The 25,758-nt window shown below is 44.5% G+C and overlaps 2 protein-coding genes across 2 annotated transcripts; both read left to right on the forward strand.

Moving 5' to 3' along the window:
- The first annotated feature begins 1,589 nt into the window (after positions 1 to 1,589).
- Positions 1,590 to 8,572, forward strand: LOC123426392 (arginine--tRNA ligase, cytoplasmic-like). Its single transcript, XM_045110225.1, has 18 exons — positions 1,590 to 1,720; positions 2,288 to 2,406; positions 2,505 to 2,638; positions 2,751 to 2,826; positions 2,973 to 3,074; positions 3,169 to 3,384; positions 4,120 to 4,200; positions 4,322 to 4,405; positions 4,486 to 4,590; positions 5,311 to 5,489; positions 5,660 to 5,744; positions 5,892 to 6,093; positions 6,162 to 6,231; positions 6,348 to 6,417; positions 6,732 to 6,821; positions 6,929 to 6,997; positions 8,027 to 8,125; positions 8,264 to 8,572. Exons 1-18 carry the CDS (start codon positions 1,621 to 1,623, stop codon positions 8,372 to 8,374), a joined length of 1,992 nt encoding a protein of 663 aa, XP_044966160.1. The 5' UTR covers positions 1,590 to 1,620; the 3' UTR covers positions 8,375 to 8,572.
- A 99-nt stretch (positions 8,573 to 8,671) lies between these two features.
- On the forward strand, positions 8,672 to 10,454 carry LOC123426400 (protein REVEILLE 6-like). Its single transcript, XM_045110237.1, has 3 exons — positions 8,672 to 9,543; positions 9,658 to 10,123; positions 10,227 to 10,454. Exons 1-3 carry the CDS (start codon positions 9,389 to 9,391, stop codon positions 10,269 to 10,271), a joined length of 666 nt encoding a protein of 221 aa, XP_044966172.1. The 5' UTR covers positions 8,672 to 9,388; the 3' UTR covers positions 10,272 to 10,454.
- Positions 10,455 to 25,758: the final 15,304 nt, after the last annotated feature.

Below are 25,758 nucleotides of genomic sequence, written 5' to 3' on the forward strand. Positions count from 1 at the left end.
GAGTTGGCGTAAGCTCGGGTCCTGGACAACAAGCGTCGTCTCCGCCGCCTCGATGGGGAGATGGTCAAGATGGCGAGGAGTGGTCTCTCGGCGAGATCGCCGCCATCGCCGCCTCCTCCAAGGGCTGCCGCCCTCTCCCCCCGCCCATGTCATTCGTGGCCACGACCGCACTGCGCATGACACAAGAGGAAGCGAAGATGATTATGTGCGAGCGTAAGGTGGTGCGAGGAAGCCCTGCCGCGACACCGCACCCTTCCGCCATCCCGAAGCCCGACTCCAACGACTCCGACAACGGCTTTGTTGAAGGTTTTTGGTTCATTAGACGAAATATCATCCGGTTTTATGTAAAAACTATCCTAGTATAAATGAATGTCGGGGATGGTAGCACTCGATCACCTATGGAGTCGTTGGCTCATTTGTGGTTCAACGAGGAGAATTCATCGCACAAAGAGGAGAAACCGCAAGGCAACACACTTATGAGACTCGGAGGATTTACCTAGGCTCGAGCCGCTGAGAATCGTAAAACCCTACTCCTGCTTTGGTGGATTTATTTGAGAAAGACAGAGTTCACACGATATACCTTCCCCGACAAGGGTTGTCGTGAAAGGGAGCTGCTATGTGCGTGTGAATGTCCTAGGGTCCGAATTCCTTGCTAGGTTGCCTTGGGCCTCCTCTTATAGCAAAAGGGGCGTCCAAAGTGGCAAACAGACATGATTAGACAACTAATAGTGCTATCGTACTTAACTTTGACACTTAAGACAAAGTGCCATAAATGCTAGGCTAGGTGGCAGGTGGGGGGTGCGTTCCCGACAAGCTCTCGCCACGGCTTTAGCTAACCTTTGCACCACAACTTGACACGCCTATGAGGGTGTCAAGGAGAGATAACCCGTCTTCCATCATGTCAACACGCGTGCAACGAGAGCCACTTAGCCACATGGGGGCTCGACACCTCATCGATAAGTGACTGATGTGGCAATGAGGTGGAGCGGTGGCGGATGGGCTCGTGTTTGCCGGAGGAATGACTTGCCGGTTCTTCTTTGAGGGTGCTTGTGCCTCGGTCCCCGGCAGGGGCCCGAGAGTTCTTGGTGCGTTGTGCCATGTCTGCGCAGGTCTTGCAGTAAGTCCTGCCGACGTCTTGTTTTGAATGTTTGCTTGGGTCTTCGACATAGTGCCAACGCTTATGGGTTTCCTTACTACTAGTGCTGTGCATAAGTCACGGGCATTGGGTACCCTTTCCCTAGTGCACCGACAATGAATATCGCTCGGTTTGTTCGTCTTTGAATCAAATTTGTTCATTTTTGTTAAAATTTACTTGAAATGTAATTGGACTGTTCTATCATGGACGGACGCGGAAGAAAATTTACGGATCAGCTTTGAAGATGCACTAAGCCCAAAGACTGAAATTTTAAAGTCAAAATTAAGCAAATTTCGAGCGGAATCTGTGTTTGGCGAGTTTGGCTCCATATCCACGCCCCAAACAGGTCGAGACTCACCCCTCAAAAAAAGAAAAAGAAAAAGAGGTCGAGACTTGACGGGCCCGATAAGGCACAAGCGAAAACCCTCGCCCAGCCTTTCCTTGCACGCGGCGTGGGAGCGTATTTATTCGAGAACGAGGTCGAGATGCGGGCACTCGCGGCCGCAGCAGCAACTGCAGTAGTGGCGGCGCCTACCCCCGCACGACTCCTCCTCGTCTCCGCCCGCCGCGCTGCTCCGCGATTCGGTGAGTCCTCGCTTCTCCCGCTACTTCCCCTTCTCCCCCAATCCTCATCCGGTTCCACCCGGCTCCGGTTGTTCATAGCGCTGCGCGGTCCCCGCGTCGCCCGGAGTTGCGAGGTCTGATTTGGGAGCAGAAATCCGAGGGTTCATGGGGCCTGAGCTTGGTGCCGTTTTTGGTTTAGAGTGCGTGCCTACGAGCTCCGAAGATTTACTGGGAATGGTGGTTTGTCTAGTGGACCTTTTGCGGGGTTTAGGCCTTAGGGTTTACGATGCTTATGTTTGAATTTAGTTCCACATGGTTCCGGTTTATAGCACTCTAGACTAAATTTGCTGTGCACGAATCTGCTAGTCGGCGTATGGGCGCGTGTGAATTTACCCACAGCATTTAGAATTGGGGATGAAAAAGGCTGTGGTTTAATCCTGCACTCTGCTCAAGTTAACTTATAACATGCTAGGTTTTAATTGTAGCTTGGGGATTCGTGGCCGACGATGCAAGTTTCATTTCATAGCTCCTTCATTTGGGGCCTAATTTCGGCCTTGTTGCTTATCTTTGTGCTGCCTATCTAGCTAGGTCATTGTAGAGCATCTCCCTTCACAAGGTTACCGAGGAGTGCCTGCTACGCGTCCACCACCATGGGAGACGAGACCTCCACTTCTGCCTCAGGCTCGGCCCAGGAACCTGCAGCACCGGTGAGTATTGGATTGCTGGTTCTGGAGATGATTGTGTTGTGTGAGTGTTTGCCTGCATCTACTTGACTGAGATGGTGCCGTCTCAAACATATTGCCAGGCCGTGCAGGGAGCCGGGAGTGTCAAGCAGCAGATCTCCAACTTGGTGGCTCTGTCACTCCATGCGACAGTGCCTGAAGTGGATGTAGAACCGATAGTTGAAGTTTGCACGGGAAAATTTGGTGACTACCAGTGGTACGTTGCCCGGGTGTCTATTTTATTTGACGATCTGGACATCTGCGACTCCTGTTCATGTTAGCATCCCTTCAATGTGCTCATCAAAAAATTGTATCTAAATGGTATGCAGCAACAATGCAATGGGATTGTGGTCAAAAGTAAAGGGATCCGGGACAAGCTTCAAAAACCCCAATGCAATTGGACAGGTAAGAACGATCCTAACTCTCTGGAGTGCTGGTGGTTTACTTCAAGAAAATCTCATGGAGCAGTAGGGTTCTTTCATACGTGCCACTGCCATTATTACCTTGTTCATTCATTTCAACCTTTTCATTCATGCTGTTTTTTTTCACAGTCGATTGCTAAGAACCTGCCTGCCTGTGACGTTATTGAATCAGCCTCTGTTGCTGGTCCTGGTTTTGTGAATATTGTCTTATCCAAGAGCTGGGTTGCTAAGGTCTGCCTGAAATTGTTTTACCTGCAAGTTTTGCATGCATTCATTGATACTACATTTCCTTTCTGCTAAGCACCAATGAACTACATTGTTGCAGAGAATACAAGATATGCTTGTGAATGGTATCAAAACTTGGGCACCAATTCTTCCAGTTAAGAGGGTAGTGCTTGATTTCTCATCTCCTAATATTGCAAAGGAAATGCATGTTGGGCATCTAAGGTCAACAATCATTGGAGACACCTTAGCACGCATGTTTGAATTCTCAAATGTTGAAGTTCTTCGACGCAATCATGTGGGAGACTGGGGTACACAGGTAATAGATTTGGTGCTATAACCTTTAGGTACTTTAATACTTGTTCTTTTTCTGGTGAAAAATACGGGTACAAACATATGCCACCTTAATCTGTTGAACCCTTTTGGTTCATAGAGAATGTTGTTATGCACATAAATTCATCCTTATTTTTTCCTGGATGTGGTTATGATTTTTGGGACTGCATCCATTTCTAGTTTCATGTACCTTTGACACATTGATGCATTCAAATGTTCAGTTGGTGCGGTTCTTCTGTGCCACCAAATATTTGACAGGTTCTGCTGGTGGTATTTTCCATGAGATCTACTTACTGCCTATTACACTATGGTGTGCTCTATTCATTGCTGCAATGTGCACTACTTTCTGTACTTTGGTAGTTTGATAAACTAGAGCTTGTTTCCACTTCACAATCTAATTTGATTTAATTTGTTTATTATCCAAATGCTACCGTATTTTCCTTTAGCTCTTTGGTTACATTTTATAACCTTGTAATCTAATTCCGTGCGGAGGGAGTATTTTGTAATAATATACTAACAGTTGAAACTATACTTGATCGAACTATTTTGTGCCGTGCTGGAGAAATTGGAGTCTTGGTATATTGCATTGGCAGAGATATCTACTTCTGCTTGTTCTGTAGGCACTAGTAACTGTAAAATTTGTTTGCTTATATGGAGGCCTTCTAAGTTGAACGAATATCTGCTTTGTGTACTAAACTAATGTCGGTCTTTGTTCATGTAGTTTGGAATGCTCATAGAATTTCTATTTGAGAAGTTTCCGAATTGGGAGGAACTTGGCAGCCAGGCTATTGGTGACCTTCAGGTAAGTTGTTGTTCCATCATGCATTGTGCTTATCTTGCCAAGAAGTGCTTATTTTGCATCATTTTAGAATTTCTGATTCATTAAACAAATAGTCATGTATTAATTTTGTTATTCGCTGCAGCTTTTCTATAAAGCATCCAAACAAAGATTTGATGATGATGCAGAATTTAAAGACAGGGCTCAACAAGCCGTTGTTCGGTTACAGGTAAGTTCACCTTCTTGCATGTGGAGTTCTCGGAAGATTGTGGTTTTTTCTTCTAATCTCTAAGCAATAACACACTGTAGGGAGGGGAGGAAAAGTATCGTGCTGCTTGGAAAAAGATATGTGAAATCAGCAGGAATGAATTTGACCAGGTTTACAAGCTCTTAGATGTACAACTTGAAGAAAAGGTAGTGTTGATTTTTTTACTGATCAATAAAGTTTGCTCAATAAAGTATCGATGGAATGTGGCCGCAACCTGATTTTTTTAATGTTGAAACCAACGCATCTGTTTCTTGAATGTTTGCCCTCATAAAATCCTTGCTTGTTGTATGCAAATTGCAACATGAGCTACTGTACTTTCTTGAACTGAAACTTGTGCAATGTTTGTTGATTAACAGTTTTGCTCAAAGGTGTTTATTTTCTTTCTGACTTGAATCATAATGAAGAGCACGCTGGTAGTCAAATATTAAATCTTAGTTTATTCACCCTGACATATTTTGTCATTGTCATAGAATCCTCGCAGACCCATAATTTACAATTGCTGCCAAGTATAACATCTGGCTTCACTTGTTGGCTGTTATTATGGATCCTTTTGCTTTAGAAATTTAATAAACCCCTGACTTTTTTGGCCAATTTCTTCCGTTTCTCATATTACCAGCCAATATTTCTTGAGATATTTGCTGGACTTAAGAAATCCCTTTTTGTTGTGTATTTGTTGAAGCCATTTTTTGCAACACTTTATACTTTACTTTATCCAAAAACACTCTGATCAAAGCATCTGTGTCCCTTTGTGTTCAGTCGCTTGAATGTTTATATACATGCCGTCTGTCTCTTCCCTGGAAGCAACCAAAAGGTTATTGATTTATGTTAAATCAGTGAGAGACGAAGCTAATCTACTCACTTTTCAGGGGGAGAGCTTTTATAATCCTTATATTCCGCAAGTTTTGGAGAAATTGAGTAGCCAAGGTTTGATCGAGGAAAGTGAGGGTGCTCGTGTAATATTCATTCAAGGTCATCAAATTCCTTTGATAGTGGTTAAAAGAGATGGTGGCTTCAACTATGCCTCGACAGACTTGGCTGCTCTTTGGTTAGTAGCTAAATAATACATGTTTTTCCCTTTATATTTTTCCGAGTGCCTATATTTAGCTGTTTTCTGTAGAAGCAAAGTGGATATATTTTCATAGTTGATGCAGTCTAGTTTCTGCAGTGATGGATTTTGTGAACTTACACCTTTCCTTTGTCCTTGCTTTTATGAAGGTATCGGCTTAATGTTGAGAAGGCGGAATGGATAATATATGTAACAGATGTTGGTCAGCAGCAGCACTTTGATATGTTTTTCAAGGCATGTACAAAGTGCCATTTATCTTTACTAGAAACATGTTATTGCAATATTGATACTAGTAATTCTTCAGATCAAGAGAACCGTTTTTTTTATCTTCATTCCATATTCTGCATGGGATTTCATTTTACATATTGTTTTTGTCTCAAGGCTGCCAGGATGGCTGGTTGGCTTCCAGATCCAAAGGAAAAGAAGTTCCCAAAAACGAGTCATGTTGGGTTTGGCCTTGTTCTTGGAGCAGACGGCAAGCGCTTCCGAACTCGTAGTACTGAGGTTGTTCGGTTGGGAGACCTACTGGATGAGGCTAAATCTCGAAGTAAATCAGAACTTCTCCAGCGTCTCACTGAAAATGGTAAGCGGCACACTTATACAACTTCGTTTTTGTTTTCTTAATAATCTTATGATCATGGTTTTGTTCAGGTAAAATTGTTGACTGGACTGATGAGGAACTAGAGAAAACTTCGAAGGCAGTAGGATATGGCGCTGTCAAGTATGTACCAGTTTTTCTTCTTTCATGAGGACAAACTTGTTGGACTGAAGTTGAATAATTAAACGTTTTTAATCCCAAATCGATCTGTATACTCATGTTTTCTATCTTCAATACAGGTACGCGGATCTGAAGAACAACCGACTGACTAATTACACGTTCAGCTTTGATCAGATGCTAAGTGACAAGGTATTTTCAAACTCTTAAGTATTTATTAGCTGAATTATTTTGCAGTCTTGGCTTCTTCACCATTTATTTGTTCTCAACTACTGTAACACCATATACTCCTACTTGTTTAAAATATCCACCTTTTTATGGACGGAGCAACATCTTTACTCTATGTTCTGCATCATGTCTTGTACTGTATTTATTTTGTATCTTTCTGTTGTTGGCATTACTGTATCGTCTTCCTTTTGCATTAACGTAACTTTTATTCCGACATAATCATCTTTCTGCTCACTCTCCCTAACTGTATTTTACATCCTTATTCCCTTTGTGAACAGGGAAATACCGCCGTCTATCTTCAGTATGCTCATGCTCGTATCTGCTCCATTATTCGAAAATCCAACATGGATGTAGAAGAGCTAAAAGTGGTAAACACTTGTTAGCTTTACGTGTTTATGCTGTCAATTATATAAAATCACCATGAATTTTTTTCGGCCATTGGAAATGGATTAAATTGTCAACTTTTTGTTCTCAGAGTGGGAACATTTCTCTTGCTCATCCAGATGAGCGTGTCTTGGGACTGTATCTTATCCGTTATGCAGAGGTATGATTGTCGCCGCATTTAAACCTTATGCATTTGATCCAGTGCCACAACTGTAGTCTGGCAATATTGTTGAACTGTGAGCAGGCACAGTGATTAGTAAACATTTGATTGTGCTAGTTGTTTTGGCGCAAATAAAGCGTGTTACATACAATGCGACCAATACATTTTACTTTAACCTCTTTTGCCCTAAGCTATGAGAAGGTAGTTTGCTGTATCATATGACTGAAGTGCCAGTTATTTGTAGACGCATGTGCAGCTGTTTGGATGACTTGGCTGTGAGTCAACAAGAAGTTGTACATCTTCTTTCCTCCCCTCATCTTCTGTCCTTTCTCCCGTTCCTGATGGGCCCCTACTAGGCTAGGTCTCTCTGCCATAGTTTTAAAGACGGGGGTAGTTAACTTGTCAAAGCCGGTTTGCCCGTATAACCGCTGGCTTAACTAGTTCGATGTGGTTATATTCTATAGATTCTTAAGTATGTTTGAAGGAAATCTGACTTCATATGCGTTACTGTGTTAGGAAACTGGGGTTTTGTAGATACTACTTGCCAAATTCGATATGTAATCAGAACAACCCGGTTTATGGGCCATCATGCTCTTGTGGGGTGGTTTTAGTAGGAGGTCATGAGTTAGAATAAGGAGAAATACTAGGCTCCTCGCACTGGCACGGTGTCTGTCATGATAAGCTGTAAACCCCCTTGAGCTCTACGTTTGCCTACCTCTCTATTCCCGTCGGTGCTAAAAAATTAGATTGGTGGTTAAGTGGCGACTGAGCCACGTGCACTGGTGAAAGCATCTATGATAAGGATGGTACTGTCTGCACCATGTGCCTCCACATCAGGTATGTAGAATGCCGCACCGAGCATGTTGCTCGCTGGTGTGTTACTATGCATCGTGGCACTTGTATTTTCAAGTTATTCCTGTATGTTACTATGCATCAACAACTAATACCGTTAGTGAGGAGTATGGCTTAATTAAGAGTTATCTTATCCTCCTTTTGTATTGATTTGTTACGTGCTTCTATCTGTGTCAGATTGTTGAAGAGGCATGCACCAATCTCCTTCCCAGTGTTCTGTGTGAATACCTATACAACTTATCTGAAATGTTCACGAGGTTCTACACAAACTGCCAGGTATACTTCTATCTATCTATTTCCATGGTTTAATCTATTCCAAGTGAAAAAAATGGCAGCAGCTTCCACCTGCTCGGTGCTAAGCGCCGATCACCTTTTAGCACATGAGATGTAATCGCTATCTTTGTCAACTCACAGGTTGTTGGGTCACCGGAGGAGCCAAGCCGGCTACTGCTTTGCGAAGCGACGGCGGTCGTCATGCGACAATGCTTCCAGCTGCTTGGGATCACACCAGTTTACAAGCTGTGATTGGCCAGTGTCTGACCTTTTACATCATACATTTGTTTCCACACAAGCATGTTTCCATGGTTACAGTTTTCGTCCTTGTAACCTAGTTGGCACCACTAACATACTCTTGAGTCGGTTGCCCCCATTTGAGAACTGAAGCATCTTGAAACTACTATGTAGCAAAGGATAGTCGAAACATGTTTGTTTTTTTGGCCTGTACTTTTTTTGCGTCATCTACTATTGTGCCGCCCTCAACTGTTTCATGATCAAGTGCATCCGTGAACGTCCAACCAGCCCTTGATCGGGTGCAACATGGGGTGTGTCGCTGACCCCCACTAGCCCGGATGGCGCCAGTAGCCCAAGACAGCCGAGGGCAATGCGGGCTGTTTAGACCTTGTGCGTTACATAAGTCAGTGCTTGAGCGCAACATGGACTAAGCAATGAAAGACAGCCGAGCACATTGCAGCAATCAGAAAACGCTGGGACGGCCGGGAGGTGTTTGCAACGCGAGCTTGCAACTCTCCATGTTCAAATGTGGGGCAGCTCCTTTATCGATGCTGGTTAGCGAAGCAGCAGTCTTGACGTGTTGGTACTTGCGGTCGTGTGCGGCTATTTTTGTGATGCTTCTGTTGGGTTTCGCTTGCATTGGTTGTTTCGAGGCAACGAGCTGCTGTGTGCTCAAGTTCGGCCTGGTTAGGCGCCCTCGGTTGGCGTAACCGCGGCTGCCCAGCTGCGAGACATGCATACTGGAAGGCGAGCTGGAACTCGGATCACGAGGCTAATCCCCACGCGCCACATTGAGCACGTGTGTTCTTGCTGTCGCCTGGTCGAAAGACAAGACGCATGCACGTGCTCCACGCCTCACACGGCTTCGGTTCTCGCCTGTCCGATGCTCGACGTAACACTACATATACGCGAGCGCATCACACTTCACTGCAGTCCTCCAAGGCCTCAGCTCTCGACATACTCCTCACTGCTGCTTCTGCTAGTGAAAAGAGAGATTCTCAGCGCTGCTCCTGAAAGAGAGACAGAGAGATGGCAACAATGGTCAGAGGCGCCAGGATGCCTGCTGCTGCACGGTCGTGGGCGGCGGGGAAGAACAAGAAGCTCCGGAAGCCGTATACGATCACGAGGCCGCGGGAGAGGTGGACCGATGAGGAGCACCACCGGTTCCTCCACGCCCTGCACATGTGAGTCGCCCTTCTCTCCCTCGATCACCCGCTCTTTCCTCCGCTTGAACTTGGAGCTCTGAAGTGAACTGATGAGAAGCTTTCCTTTTTTGGTTTCCTCTTGCGGGACTGCAGATTCGGCCGTGACTGGAAGAGCATCGAAGCCTTGGTGGCGACCAAGACGAGCGTGCAGATCCGCAGCCACGCGCAGAAGCACTTCCTCAAGGCCCAGAAGCTCGGCCTCGGGGCGTGCCTGCCGCCGCCGCCGCCGCTTCACCCTCGCCGCGCCACGGTCCTCCGCCAGCAGCCGCCGGCCCACGCTGACACCGACATGCTGGTGCCAAGCATGGACTGGGCATGCGCCGCGCCTGAATCCCGCTCGCCGGACCTCGACGCGCCGGGCGGCGGAGAGTGGCCGTTCGCCGGTGCCCTGCACCCGCAGGACGAAACCATTGAGCTCCCGCTGCCTCCCAACGACCTGCGCTTCGCTCTGGTCTACCGGTTCGTTGGCGACGTCTTCGCCTCCGACGCGGCTGTCCCGGTTGAGGCGCAACTCCAGAGGCTGCACCTGCAAGGCGTCGACCCCGTCGTCGTGGACACGGTGAGCACTTCACATGCACATTGCCATATTCTATCATCACCTCGCTGGCCCAATGTGTTGCATCTCCTCTAACTTGCCTCTTTCTCGTGTCAAATTTGAGCAGATCTGGCTGGTGCTAAGGAATCTGGAAGCGAACCTGTGTGCCTAGGACGCGGCGAACGGCATGGTTTCTTTCTTCGTCGACAGAGAATTCGAAGCACGCTCGGTCACATACTCACATGGATGGACAAGCAGTTTTAGTTTCTTGGAGTTGGTTCATTTTATGCACAAAAGTAATTGATGTGTAAAACAGAACCATGTTCATGGAAAAAAAATGAATTAGTTTGAATCAGGCTTACTTCACTCACTTAGTATATGTACAATGTTTGATTACGACATACTCCCTCCGTCCACAAATAAGTGTACATATAGATTTATACTTAGTCAATTTTTTAAAATTTGACCAATTTTATAGAAAATAGTAGCAACATATATGTCATGAAAATGATATATTTGAAAACTTCATGTAAAGACAAATCTATTGATACTAATTTGATGTCATAAATGCTAGCACTTTTTTTAATAAAGTTAGTCAAAGTCCAACTAGTTTGACTGACAGAAAAGGAAAAAGTACACTTATTACCGGACGGAGGGAGTAAGAGGAAGAGGAGTATTGGTCCGATGACATAAAAAAATGCTTACAATGAGCACATGGCTTGACTATCAAGGCAATTTTCTTAGGGGCTAAGTTTTAGGTCTGGAATGGCTACTCGATATGCGTTTGGTTTGGTTCTTGGATCAATATTCAGCCTCTTTGGATGGAGTTCCAAGGGCTCTACGAGCTGGTTGTGGATCCTGAGTTCCTGACCTATCGGTGGCCGAAGCCTTGCGTGCTAGCCCCATGTTAATCGCATTCCGCACACAATTCTAAAAAAAAAGGTCATGGGTGTTGTGCTGACGGCGGAGCTGGACAAGATGTCGTGGCACCTCTTCGCCTCGGGTAAATTCCCTGTTCGCCAAACTCTCTCACGACCCGAGTGTTGATATAGCCCGTGGCCTGTGGAAAGCCCGTATTCCGCTCAAGATCAAAATCTTTATGTCGCAGTTGTTCCTTAATCGCCTTCCGACGTCGTTTAACGTGCCCAAGTGCTGTGGGTCTTATGATGGGAATTGTTCTGTTTGTGGGGGCAGCGGAAGACGCTAATCATGCTCTTCTTTTTGTGTCTTTTCTCGTGCCTAATTTGAGCAGATCTTGTTGGTGGTAAGGAATCTGAAAGCAAATTCAGTGAACAACATGGTTTCTTTTTTTCCTTAACAAAGAATTCGAAGCAAGCTCGGTCACATGGATGGACGAACAGATTTAGTTTCTTGGATTTAGTTCATTTTTGGTAGCCAACTAATTGATGTGTAAAAACAGAACCGTGTTTCTGTGAAAGAAAGAGAGTTAGTTCGAAGTAGTCTTTCTTCGCTCACTTAGGCTATGTATAGTATTTGATACGACATGTTTTCTTATTATTTCATGCCATGTAGAGAAGATAAAAAACATGAAGTAAAAGAAGAAGAGGAAGAGAAGTATTGCTCCGATGACATCAAATATGCTTACGATGAGCACATGACTTTACTATCAAGACAATTTTGGGATCAAGACGAACCTTAAGTCTAACAACTCAAGTGGTTTCAGTCAAATAGTCAACAAGTTAGGACTTGTTACAATTATGTGAACACCACTTTGTCTTTATGAAAAGAGGTAAGACAGTGGAGGCAAGCTTATCTGCAAAGACAAGTCCAAGTCTTTCTTAATCAAGTTCAACAACTTCACGAAGAAGAAGTCTCGCAAGGTATTGGTGGTACAAGAAGGGTACTCATCCAATGATGAGAAGAAACAAGCAGTGAAGCGGTTGCAACGGCCTGTGTGGCCATTGCCACCACTACCTCTCCATCAGTGTCTCTCTTCGCACTACTAGGGAAAAGCATATCAGTAACGCGGGTTTTCCTGTATCAGTAGCGCGCACATCCTTGCTATTGGTACGGTGCTATAACTAACTTTTAACAGTAGTGCGGATCAACCCCCGCTACTGCTATCCATATGTAATAGTAGCAAGTTTTACCTAGCCGCGCTGCTGCTCAAAGCTGCAACGCTTTTATTTGGAGCACACTAGTGCTAATGTCTTCCTGCTGCTGTATTCACACCCCGCACTACTGTTATTATTTTTTGATTTTTTTCTGCAGCATATTTCCTTTATATTTGTACATGTTTTATACAATAGTCTCTATCAAACATCATACACACAATAGCCTCATCATATCATACACATACAAAACTAATCATATCATACACATACAAATAGTCTCATCAAATCATGTCATCATCGTAATGATCATCCAACACAAATGATGTCTCTCGTCATCATCTTGAAATAGCGATACAAGTTATGACATGTCTTGAATACATGCAACTACATCTTCATCCATCTAAACGATGATATAGAAGAGAAGAGATATCACTATGAGTAAGAGCAGAATTATGCAGTACATAGGAGCCATTTTGATTCCTCTCTCGCGCCAGCGTCCACCTCAAGTAACTAGCTTTCGCCCCGCTTCTGCTGTCAAACCCTTTATGGTTGCCACCGGGAAGCGATACACTTGGGCCTGACACTCTGGCTACTCGTCGTACACTCTCGAAACCCTCCCTATGTACACGACATAACACTGCTTCCTCACCATCAAGGACCTATGTACCTGTTACAGATGCATCTTCATCAAGCGAATTCAACAATAATATGAAACATAATATACTTGAGCAACACAAAAAGAAAGAGTTAGCAAATATATGCAACATATAGTAAACATAATTAATCAATGCAGGTTCATCATACCCAAACTAGTTAACTAGATGTACACATGTCATCGTACCTAAACTAAGAAACTAGCGTTACACAAGTTCAGCAGGACCGTTTACATCACAGGGTTTCATCGATACAGAAAGTACAATTCAATCCACCCATCATCATCAGCATCATCAACCACTGCATGTTCCATCCATCCATATCTAGGAGGACGCAATCCAACTTTTGAACAATGTCATATCTAGACGTTGCATGGCTATGCGAGTTCGGACATCACCTCGTGATATAGGGCCGTGGTGGATCATCCCATTCTCTTCGATGACATCTTTGATGATGACGGATGAATGTCCCTCTGGATGCGAAAGAAGTCATCTATGAGTTTATAATCCGCTTCGGCCCCTAATGATTCCACCCATTTGCGGATATGGTCATCGTTTTTGCTTGTCATGCGAAGTTGTTGGCAATCCCTTCTGAACTCCATCATGAGGTAGATGACATAGAATCCATAGTTCTTACTCCCCGTTGGTTGATGGACGCAACGAAAATTAGTTTTATGCCCGAAACCCAACACACCGTTCCTTGTTTTCGTCATGTCAATGTGGCCACCCCTCAGGCTGAAGCCCTGAAGAGCACTGTCCAACATCACCATTACGTCGGTGTGGTCCATCTTCTTGAAATTTCTGGACGAGTCAAAATACAGAGCGTGGGAGGCTCGGAGGAAAATAAAGATAAGGACAACACTGCCTTCGTTGTGCAATATAAATACACCTCAAATTACCCTTCATATGAGCGAAGGAATGATTGAAATGTACAAAAGGGCTGGCAATGACTTACCTTGGTAGATAAGGCATAAACACCATTTACTTGTCCTTATTAATTATCATGAACTCTTCGAGGTAATCCCTAGTAGCACCGCATCCATAGTCACCGACACTCAAGAAGGACTCATGCATGTAGTATGGATCCGCCATCGAGATATGCGCGACTTGGTCTCTCCTTGTAACACCCAAGATGCGATCCTATCCTCAATTTGGCACGAGGGCCTCGTCAGGGATAGAAGTGCATCTCGTCGTTTCGCAAGAATGGATATCGTAACAAGTACATGTACTGAAAAGGTGAGATATATGGAATTGGCTTACACTCGCCACAAGGTACATCAGAGTCACATCAGTACAATACATAAATATCATGAAGAAGAGCAGGTTCCAACTACGGATGAAAACAAACGAGAAAAGAAGAACGACGTCCATCCTTGCTATCCCAGGCTGCCGGCCTCGAACCCATCCTAGATCGATGATGAAGAAGAAGAAGCAACTCCAAATAAACAATCAACGCGCTCGCGTCAAGTAACCTTTACCTGTACCTACAGCTGATGTTGTAGTAATCTGTGAGCCACAGGGGACTCAACAATCTCATTTCCAAAGGTATCAAGACTAGCAAAGCTTAATAGGTGAGGCATGGTTAAGTGGTGAGGCTGCAGCAAGCGACTAAGCATATGTGAGGTGGCTAACTTACGAGTACAAGAATAAAGAGGGGGAAGATCTATGCATAACGGACGTGAACTACTGATAATCAAATGAATGATCCTGAACACCTACTTACGTTAGACATAACCCCACCGCGTCCTCGATCGGAGAAGGAACTCACGAAAGAGACAGTCACGGTTATGCACATAGTTGGCATGTTTTAATTAAGTTAACTTCAAGTTATCCAGAACCAGTGTTAAACAACGTTTCCACGTTGCCACATAACCGCGGGCAAGGCTTTCTGAAAAGATTTAACCCTCCAGGGGTGCTCCAACTAATCCATCACAAATTACCACAAGCCGCATAGAAATCCTCTATCACGAAGCTCGCGATCTCGTCGGACTCCTTAGTGGAAAACCTCAACTCTGATATTACCCAAAGTAGCACCGGAATCCCGATGCACAAGATATCTCGTCAAAGGTAAAACTAATCCAGCAAGGCCACCCGGCGTGTCGACGATCCCGATAGGAGCCGCGTATCTCGTTCTCAGGACACGACAGATAAGCACAGCGTACGGTGGCCTGATAGAAATTTCCCGAGTTGCCCCGGGTTGGCCCCGCAAACGGCTCTAGTTTTGGACCAGCACCATCAGCACTGGCCCCCCTATATTATGTAGAATTACTCCTCGGGTTCATGACGCCCTATGCTTTCAGTATTAACAAAATTGTTATGTTGGGCAAATGTAGTACCAATGTTGGGCCTTGCAAGACCAGCTTTAATCTAAAACGAATTATCAAGGGGGTCCCCATAACAACCCCAATCGTGTTAGGAGCGCTCAATTATGGAACATAACACCGGTAGCCGAAACTAAGGGGGCAAAGGTGGAACAAAACACCAGGCTAGAAAGGCCAAGCCTTCCACCTTTTACCAAGTATATAGGTGCATTAATTAAATAGCATTTAATATGGTGATATAACAAGGAACCCACGTTGTCTCATGGAAGCAACTGCACCTGCAACTAGCAACGCTAACACATGGTAAAGCAAGCGGTAACATAGCCAATCAGTGGTTTGCAAGGTTGTGAACAGGTTGAAGGTTTTCATGGCAATGTTGGGAGGCTGATATTTAACATGTGGTAGGCAACGAGACATAATCGATAGAAACGATAATACTAGCATGGCAATGATAGTAATGGTATCTGGGGAAATGGTCATCTTGCCTGAGATCCCGCTTGGAAGAAGAATGACTCCGTGAAGCAGACGAACCGATGTAGTCGAATGGGTCCTCACTTTCTGACACGCTTGCGGAACTCTATCGAGACGAAGGAAACTGAAAACAAGAATGAACACATGGTATTCACCACATGATGCACAACACAGATGATGCATAAACAGCAACACATGCAAGACATGGCATGACAATTCACACAATCAAACACTACACATTAAGTGAAGTTCAATATGCAACGAGTTGCATATTGACGAAACTCCACATACGGGTTATTTAGTTCTATCCCGATTAGGTACTCAGCAATTTAAAATGTGATTAAACATGGCAAGAGGTGAAGCGCAATCAATCTACCTATCTAGGCATTTTAAATGAGGTCGGAAATGACATATAGCATCTCCGAAACGACCTCACATGTTAATTAACAATTCTATCCAGATCTGAACTAACACATTTGAATGTTGTTAAAAAGTAAAACAAATAGGTTCATGTGATTCTACACATCGTTACAAGCAATTTACACATAGAGAACATCTCCAACGGAGCCACGGTTCAAAAGATACGAGCATCGCAAGATATGATGGCATGTATGCAATATGTGTGCGAATGGCAGTCACAAGCATTTCAAAACACACAACCAGCAAGATAAAATGAAACTACACGAGATTCTAAGCAAGTTTCATATAGGACACGACGAGAACGGAGCAACGGATCAACAAGTACGAGCTAAACAAGAAATCACTATAATCTGCCAAAATCAGCCACATATCATTTTCTACACCCCACAACTACAAGCTACGCAAATCTAAAATGCACAACCAAGGCATGAGATGGAAAAGGGCAAGAAGCACTACAACATACAACTAATAAAAACTAGCATGGAAGCATGGATCACTAGGAAAAGAAGTCACAAAATGGCTTCTCACACACAGTTTCAGACTTAGTGAAAATAACAGTTTATGAAACTGCAGTTTTCGATCTGAAGGCATATTGACAGCTGCAAAACCATAAGATATAGGACTCCAAATGGCATTAAAATCGGCAACATGCTAGAGAATCCGAAAGTCTACAACTAACTCCATTGCATCAACCTCAAAAGAGATACAGATCACCAGGTAAACTCAAGACAAGACATCAACAAAATATAACAGATCTCAGACTTAGTAATATTTCAGCATCTCTAAAACAACACTATTTCCTAGCTAGTAAAGAACAAGCAAACCACACCTAAACATGGGTTTCTATTGCAACCAAACTTACCAGGGGCTAGACTAAACATCCAAGGGCATATCTCTAGTTGACAACTCCTTCATATCACGCACGGAATAAATCCCACAAAATAAACAAAAGGGCATCACGGCAAAATATCACGCGAACTAACTTGCTCAAAAGCTAAAACTAAATGCACAATTAAATCCTATGAATTTTTCTACCCCGAAAACATATATAACATGAGGGGTTGCAAAATTAAATCAACGCCACACGTATATGCGGGAATATGTCCTAAACACGAAATAATAAACTAGCTACGGAATCCTACATGCAAAAATACCAACGTCTACTCTAAAATACATGGCAAAAGGGTTCCTAAAACATGAACATTTTATCTACGGGGTTTGAGCAATTCGGACCGCACAAAAAAATAAATATGGGCAATTATCCTATTGAGACAACACGCAAAACTAGACATTCAGCACGTCAAATTACTTCAAACATTTATGCAAGTTGCAAATTCGTAATCTATGCGAAAATCTACACGAGATCCATATACAACTCGCTCCGATCCGACATTCGGTTAATTTATTACACGCGTTTGAAAATCTATATATATCCTGAAATTAATAACAACCGGATTTAAAATCTAAAGTAACTACTGGGCCGAATCTAATGCTAAATGGGGCTAACAGGCGGCGCAAGTAAGCTATATGCCGCTCGGGCGCAACATAGGAGGGTCGGGGCTTACCTCGGCTCTGGGCCGGCTCGGTGGAGGAGGGCACTGGCCGAAGGGCGAGGCATGCTTGGGGCGACATGGCGCTGCCTGGGCCTGGAGGAGCTGGCCAGCTGGGCCGGCTCGGGACCCAGGTTGCTAGCAAGGCCGGTTGCCTCGTCGTGCACCTCCCGCGGGTGAGGGCAGCACGCACGGCGGCGGGAACCCGGCGACGGGAGCTTCCATGGCGGGGCTCGATCCGGGCAGCGGCTACACACCGGTGGGAGGCGACTGCGCGGTTGGCCGGCACGGGAGCAGTCGCGGACGAGGCAGCCAGGCAGGCGGCGGCGGCTCGGCTTGCTGCATGCCCTCGGCGAGATCTGGCTCGGGGACCTCCCCTCGGCAGCTCGGGCAGATCGGGGCGACGGGAACTAGCGGCGGCGGGGAAACCGGGGGAGCTCAGGCGAGCTGTAGGGGGCGCGGGGTTGCCGGCTCCGGCAGCTGGGGCGCAAGGCGGCGGCGCGAGGAAGACGCGAGGTAGGGAGAGGTGCTCGGGAGGCTATGGCGGCGGCGGGGCGATCTGGGCCCGGGCGGGCCGGATCTGGGCTCGCGGGCCCGGCGGCTGCGCTGAGGAGGGAGGGAGGAGAGAGAGGGTGGGTTAGGGTTTCGGGGAGACACGGTTTTTGAGGAGAGAGGGATGGCTGTCTAAAAATTAGGAGGAGGGTCTATTTATAAACAAAGGGGGGCTAGGTTTAGCGAAATTTCGCCCCGGATCCAACCGCGCGGTCGGAATCGGACAATCTCGAACGTGGGGACGGTTAAGTGGCCGTGTAGAGTAGTTATCCAGAGATGAGAGGGAAAACGGGCGGCCCGACAACGATATTTAAAACACCGACGTCCGACGATAGACCGAATACGGTGCCGCTACGGTCGACCGTTCGGGTACCAGACGGACTCCGATTGCGACGAAATTTGACAGGCGGCCTAACTATAATATATTAAGACCGCATGCCACGTTCCAACCAAATCGGAGAAAGTTTTATACACACTTTTAAAAACAGGTTTTAATCTATGCCGCGAACGCGTGCGAGTGTGGTCGGGCTCATAATGGACAATGACGAGAACGGGCAACTAACAACGGATGCATGTTTGAAAACTGGCGGCAACGGGATGCCGATGCAATGCTGATGATGCGCATGATGCGATGATGACGCGACAAATAAAATAAATCACACAACGAAAACGGAATAAAAAGGGGAATCTTCTAGGGCGTCGGTCTCGGGCTGTCACAACTCTCCTACGCTACAAGAGGATCTCGACCCGAGATCCAAGAATGAAACGGGAAGAGGAAGAGAAAGTAAGAGGTAAAACTTAATCGCTTCTTTGACAAACGAGTGAAACCAACGATCCTTGAAGGTTGCAAATAGATGAAGAATGATATGAGAAACAAGCAAGAATTCAAGGAAAATTTCGGCAGCACTTCGGTAGGAAAATGGGACAAAAATTCGATAAGATGGGAGAATTAGACACGATTCATAACACGCAACTAAATAGAAAAAGGAACGCCATGATCTTGATAGAACAACACGATTGACCCAAATGAGCAACGTCACCACAACTTTGGAACAAGAGAATATGAACTAGATCTTGGAAGAAACGAACGAAGAAGAAATTGAGAACTACTACCACAAAATCTTGAAGAACACGTGAGAAAAAGAATTGAAACCTTGATGCAGCACCATGACGAACCTCTTGGGGAACACCAGAATGAAATGATGAAAGAATAAGATTAAAGGCCTTGCAATGATTTAGATGAAGCTACTCAAAGAGATACTTGATAGAACTTGGAAGTTCGGACAAGAAAAAAAAGCACTTGAGAAAAGAATTGGTATCATGAGCCCTCCGGAAGAAGAACTGAAATCACTAAGAACAAGAATAAGAGTTATGTTATGCTTATCCTTCATCAAGTTTAATTGATGACAAGCAACGGATTTAGCGTAGCACTTATTCTTCTTGAAAGAAACTTGAAGAGAGAGATAGATATGCACCACGTGAAGCATAATTGAAGGAAGCACCGGTAAGAATGCAAGCGAAAATGGATACCAAGAATGCATGGAGACACATGAGAATGAAAAGATCATGATCCACCTGAGAGAAAACTAGAACAAGGCACCGGAATAACCGAGATACGAACGAAGAGGCAACAATTGAGAAGAATTGAGGATGAAAGCTGAAAGCTGAGAACGAAGAATCTTCTGAAATGATGGCCTTCGGAGGATCGAGAAATGAACACAACATCGAAATGCACCGAATAGCAAGAGAGAGATACACATGTTTGGGAACAATCCAAGAAGATGCCACAAAGCTGAAATGACGAATATCCAAGAGAATGGACCAAGATTTGAGAGAAACACTCCTTCGGTCTTCCAAGCTGAAAATGATGACGAGAACACCACCAAGAATACTAAGACACTCTGGAATAAAGAATATGCAAGGTTGAGCCAAATATGAGAATAAATTCGAATAGATCTTGAAGAAGGAATATGACTGATGGAAATCATTCTTACGTCATAGTTGAAAGGAATTACGAATCTCCGAAAAGACTACAAGAGCTAGATAAGATCGTGGGAAAAGCCTGTGGGTTATGGGCCCACTCACAGAAACCACCATTGAAAGATTTCTCAGAAAGGGAGATATTGCACCGGTAAAAAGAAAAAACTTGATGAGGTTAGCACCTCGAAATAATTGTAAGAATTGAAAACAAGAAACTTCTGAGATAGCTTCAACGCTCCGGATGGACTAGAGACAAATGATCACAAGAAGACTTGATAAGATTTTTTAACACAGGAAAGAATTGAAAGATGAATAGGATATGATGACACGGATAATTGAATTGAATTCACCGGAAAAGATGACAAGAATGAATAAATATGACACAAAGCTCATGAAAATCTTGACAATGAATCACCGGCTAAGAGAGAAAAGAACAAATAGCGGAAGCAACAATGAAATGAAATGCACTTGGATGAAATCCAATCACTGAAGAAAAAGGCAGGAGGGTGGGGAAAAACCAAGACGACTTGGGACAAATGAGATGAACTCCAGATGAAATGAGAGAATGATCTTGCAAAATTAGAGAGGATTGAATTCACTGAAGAGAAGCACACCGGTTGGAAAAGAATTAACATGACGACTCCGGTTGACAAGAATTGACAAGACAATTGATTTGAGCAACAGAATTAATACTCTCATAAAAATATGAGAACACCACTTAGGAAAGATCTAAAATCACCAGTTGACATTGAAGCAACATGAATTACCATATTCCAACAAAACAAAAGGGTGAGGCTTATGAAACAAGCCAGAACAAACTCATGAGAGAGATTTCCGTTCGATATTTTCGTGGACATGATCGCACGGGCTCCATCCTTACAGTAGCCATCATGTGCAAGGCAGTGCACACGACATACGAAGCGTCCCCGAGTTGTAGCAAGCTAGAAGGACTCTTTAAGACACAACGAGAACCGCTGTAAGTCGACCGTGAACAAACGAATCCACTAGATGTCGAACTCCAACCTAACATCATGCATTTGTTGGAAGATTCTCCTATAAGTAACTACTTGAATTCCCACCTTAGAACTCCCAAAATTTCTAGTCATGCAATCTGGTCCACGGATCCAAGGAGTAATATATCACTCAACTCCTACACTAACCCGTCCAGTGTATCACATCCGTCAACACATAACCAGAATCTCGGAACTTCATCTACTACAGACCCTCGTGATCACAATGATACAAAGTATGTCAGTACTCCCGAACAATCTGCACGAGTACTGAGGACATCAGGGTTATCTCGCCACTACTAGTATTGAAGCAATTACGAACATCCTTCGTTCTGAGATACTAAGAAATCTGAATGATAACGATGTGCTCGAGAATCCCTTGGAGCTCAACGCCCCGGAAGAAATCAAGTCAGACAGGAGGCACCAAGACAGAACTCCGTCACATCGACATCATATAGATTCCAAAAATATCAGCGTGATCCTAAATTTTTTTTGAGTGAGAAGAGGAGTAGAATTAAAATATTATGTCAAGATTCCTCACCAGAGCATAGAAGAGGAGAAAAAAGAATCCTACTCTTCGATATATAACTAGACTCAAAGCAATTTTTCACTAGACTCGACTCGGCCAAGTTTGATCAATCAAGGGGGCTCCTAGGATGGTGCTGCTCTGATACCAACTTGTAACGCCCAAGATGCGATCCTATCCTTAATTTGGCATGAGGGCCTCGTCAGGGATAGAAGCGCATCTCATCATTTCGTAAGAATGGATATCATGACAAGTACATGTACTGAAAAGGTGAGATATATGGAATTAGCTTACACTCGCCACAAGCTACATCAGAGTCACATCAGTACAATACATAAATATCATGAAGAAGAGCAGGGTCCGACTACGAACGAAAACAAACGAGAAAAGAAGAACGACGTCCATCCTTGCTATCCCAGGCTGCCGGCCTGGAACCCATACTAGATCGATGATGAAGAAGAAGCAACTCCAAATGAACAATCAACGCGCTCGCGTCAAGTAACCTTTACTTGTACCTGCAACTGGTGTTGTAGTAATCTGTGAGCCACAGGGGACTCAACAATCTCATTTCCGAAGGTATCAAGACGAGCAAAGCTTAATAGGTGAGGCATGGTTAAGTGGTGAGGCTGCAGCAAGCGACTAAGCATATGTGAGGTGGCTAACTTACGAGTACAAGAATAAAGAGGGGGAAGATCTACGCATAACGGAGGTGAACTACTCATGATCAAATGAATGATCCTGAACACCTACTTACGTCAGACATAACCCCACCGTGTCCTCGATCGGAGAAGGAACTCACGAAAGAGACAACCACGGTTACGCACACAGTTGGCATGTTTTAATTAAGTTAACTTCAAGTTATCTAGAACCAGTGTTAAACAAAGTTTCCATGTTGCCACATAACCGCGGGCAAGGCTTTCCGAAAAGGTTTAACCCTGCAGGGGTGCTCCAACTAATCCATCACAAATTACCACAAGCCGCATAGAAATCCTCGATCACGAAGCTCGCGATCTCGTCGGACTCCTTAGTAGAAAACCTCAACTCTGAGATTACCCAAAGCATCACCGGAATCCCGATGCACAAGATATCTCGTCAAAGGTAAAACTAATCCAGCAAGGCCACCCGGCGTGTCGACGATCTCGATAGGAGCCGCGTATCTCGTTCTCAGGACACGACAGATAAGCACAGCGTACGATGGCCTGATAGAAATATCCCGAGTTGCCCCGGGTTGACCCCGCAAACGGCTCTAGTTTTGGACCAGCACCATCAGCACTGGCCCCCCTGTATTATGTAGAATTACTCCTCGGGTTCATGACGCCCTATGCTTTCAGTATTAACAAAATTATTATGTTGGGCAAATGTAGTACCAATGTTGGGCCTTGCAAGACCAGCTTTATTCTAAAACGAATTATCAAGGGGGTCCCCATAACAACCCCGATCGTGTTAGGAGCGCTCAATTATGGAACATAACATCGGTAGCCGAAACTAAGGGGGCAAAGGTGGAACAAAACACCAGGCTAGAAAGCCCAAACCTTCCACCTTTTACCAAGTATATAGGTGCATTAATTAAATAGCATTTAATATGATGATATAACAAGGAACCCATGTTGTCTCATGGAAGCAACTGCACTGGCAACTAGCAATGCTAACACATGGTAAAGCAAGCGGTAACATAGCTAATCAGTGGTTTGCTAGGTTGTGAACAGGTTGAAGGTTTTCATGGCAACGTTGGGAGGCTGATATTTAACATGTGGTAGGCAACGAGACATAATCGATAGAAACGGTAATACTAGCATGGCAATGATAGTAATGGTATTTGGGGAAATGGTCATCTTGCCTGAGATCCCGCTTGGTAGAAGAATGACTCCGTGAAGCAGACGAACCGATGTAGTTGAACGGGTCCTCACTTTCTGACACGCTTGCGGAACTCTGTCGAGACGAAGGAAACCGAAAACAAGAATCAACACACGGTATTCACCACATGATGTACAACACAGATGATGCATGAACAGCAACACATGCAAGACATGGCATGACAATTCACACAATCAAACACTACACATTAAGTGAAGTTCAATATGCAACGAGTTGCATATTGACGAAACTCCACATATGGGTTATTTAGTTCTATCCCGATTAGGTACTCGGCAATTTTAAATGTGATTAAACATGACAAGAGGTGAAGCGCAATTAACCTACCTATCTAGGCATTTTAAATGAGGTCAGAAATTCCATATAGCATCTCCGAAAAGACCTCACATGTTAATTAACAATTCTGTCCAGATCTGAACTAACACGTTTGAATGTTGTTAAACAGTAAAAAAAATAGGTTCACGTGATTCTACGCGTCGTTACAAGCAATTTACACATAGAGAACATCTCCAACGGAGCTACGGTTCAAAAGATACGAGCATCGCAAGATATGATGGCATGTATGCAATATGTGTGCGAATGACAGTCGCAAGCATTTCAAAACACACAACCAACAAGATAAAATGAAACTACACGAGATTCTAAGCAAGTTTCATATAGGACACGATGAGAACGGAGCAACGGATCAACAACTACGAGCTAAACAAGAAATCACTACAATCTACCAAAATCAGCCACATATCATTTTCTACACCCCACAACTACAAGCTACGCAAATCTAAAATGCACAACGATGGCATGAGACGGAAGAGGGCAAGAAGCACTACAACATACAACTAATAAAAACTAGCATGGAAGCATGGATCACTAGGAAAAGAAGTCACAAAATGGCTTCTCACACACAGTTTCAGACTTAGTGAAAATAACAGTTTATGAAACTGCAGTTTTCGATCTGAAGGCATATTGACAGCAGCAAAACCATAAGATATAGGACTCCAAATGGCATTAAAATAGGCAGCATGCTAGAGAATCCTAAAGTCTACAACTAATTCCATTGCATCAACCTCAAAAGAGCTACAGATCACCAGGTAAACTCAAGACAAGACATCAACAAAATATAACAGATCTCAGAATTAGTAATATTTCAGCATCTCTAAAACAACACTATTTCCTAGCTAGTAAAGAACAAGCAAACCACACCTAAACATGGATTTCTATTGCAACCAAAATTACCAGGGGCTAGACTAAACATCCAAGGGCATATCTCTAGTTGACAACTCCTTCATATCACGCACGGAATAAAGCCCACAAAATAAACAAAAGGGCATCACGGCAAAATATCACGTGAACTAACTTGCTCAAAAGCTAAAACTAAATGCATAATTAAATCCTATGGATTTTTCTACCCCGAAAACATATATAACATGAGGGATTGCAAAATTAAATCAACGCCACACGTATATGCGGGAATATGTCCTAAACGCGAAATAATAAACTAGCTACGGAATCCTAATGCAAAAATACCAACGGCTACTCTAAAATACAAGGCAAAAGGGTTCCTAAAACATGAACATTTTATCTACGGGGTTTGAGCAGTCCGGACCGCACGAAAAAATAAATACGCGCAGTTATCCTATTGAGACAACACGCAAAACTAGGCATTCGGCACGTCAAATTACTTCAAACATTTATGCAAGTTGCAAATTCGTAATCTATGCGAAAATCTACACGAGTTCCATATACAACTCGCTCCGATCCGACATTCGGTTAATTTATTACAAGCGTTTGAAAATCTATATAGATCATGAAATTAATAAGAACCGGATTTAAAATCTAAAGTAAGTACTGGGCCGAATCTAATGCTAAACGGGGCTAACATGCGGCACAAGTAAGCTATATGCCGCTCGGGCACAACATAGGAGGGTCGGGGATTACCTCGGCTCTGGGCCGGCTCGGTGGAGGGGGGCACTGGCCGAAGGGCGAGGCAGGCTTGGGGCGACGTGGCGCTGCCTGGGCCTGGAGGAGCTGGCCAGCTGGGCCGGCTCGGGGCCTAGGTTGCCGGCAAGGCCGGTTGCCTCGTCGTGCACCTCCCGCGGGCGAGGGCAGCAGGCACGGCGGCGGGAACCTGGCGACGGGAGCTTCCATGGCGGGGCTCGATCCGGGCGACGGCTGCGCACTGGTGGGAGGCGACTGCGCGGCTGGCCGGTGATGACTCACAAGTATAGGGGA

This window comes from Hordeum vulgare, chromosome 1H (assembly GCF_904849725.1).
Source record: "Hordeum vulgare subsp. vulgare chromosome 1H, MorexV3_pseudomolecules_assembly, whole genome shotgun sequence".
Classification (NCBI taxonomy): Eukaryota; Viridiplantae; Streptophyta; class Magnoliopsida; order Poales; family Poaceae; genus Hordeum; species Hordeum vulgare.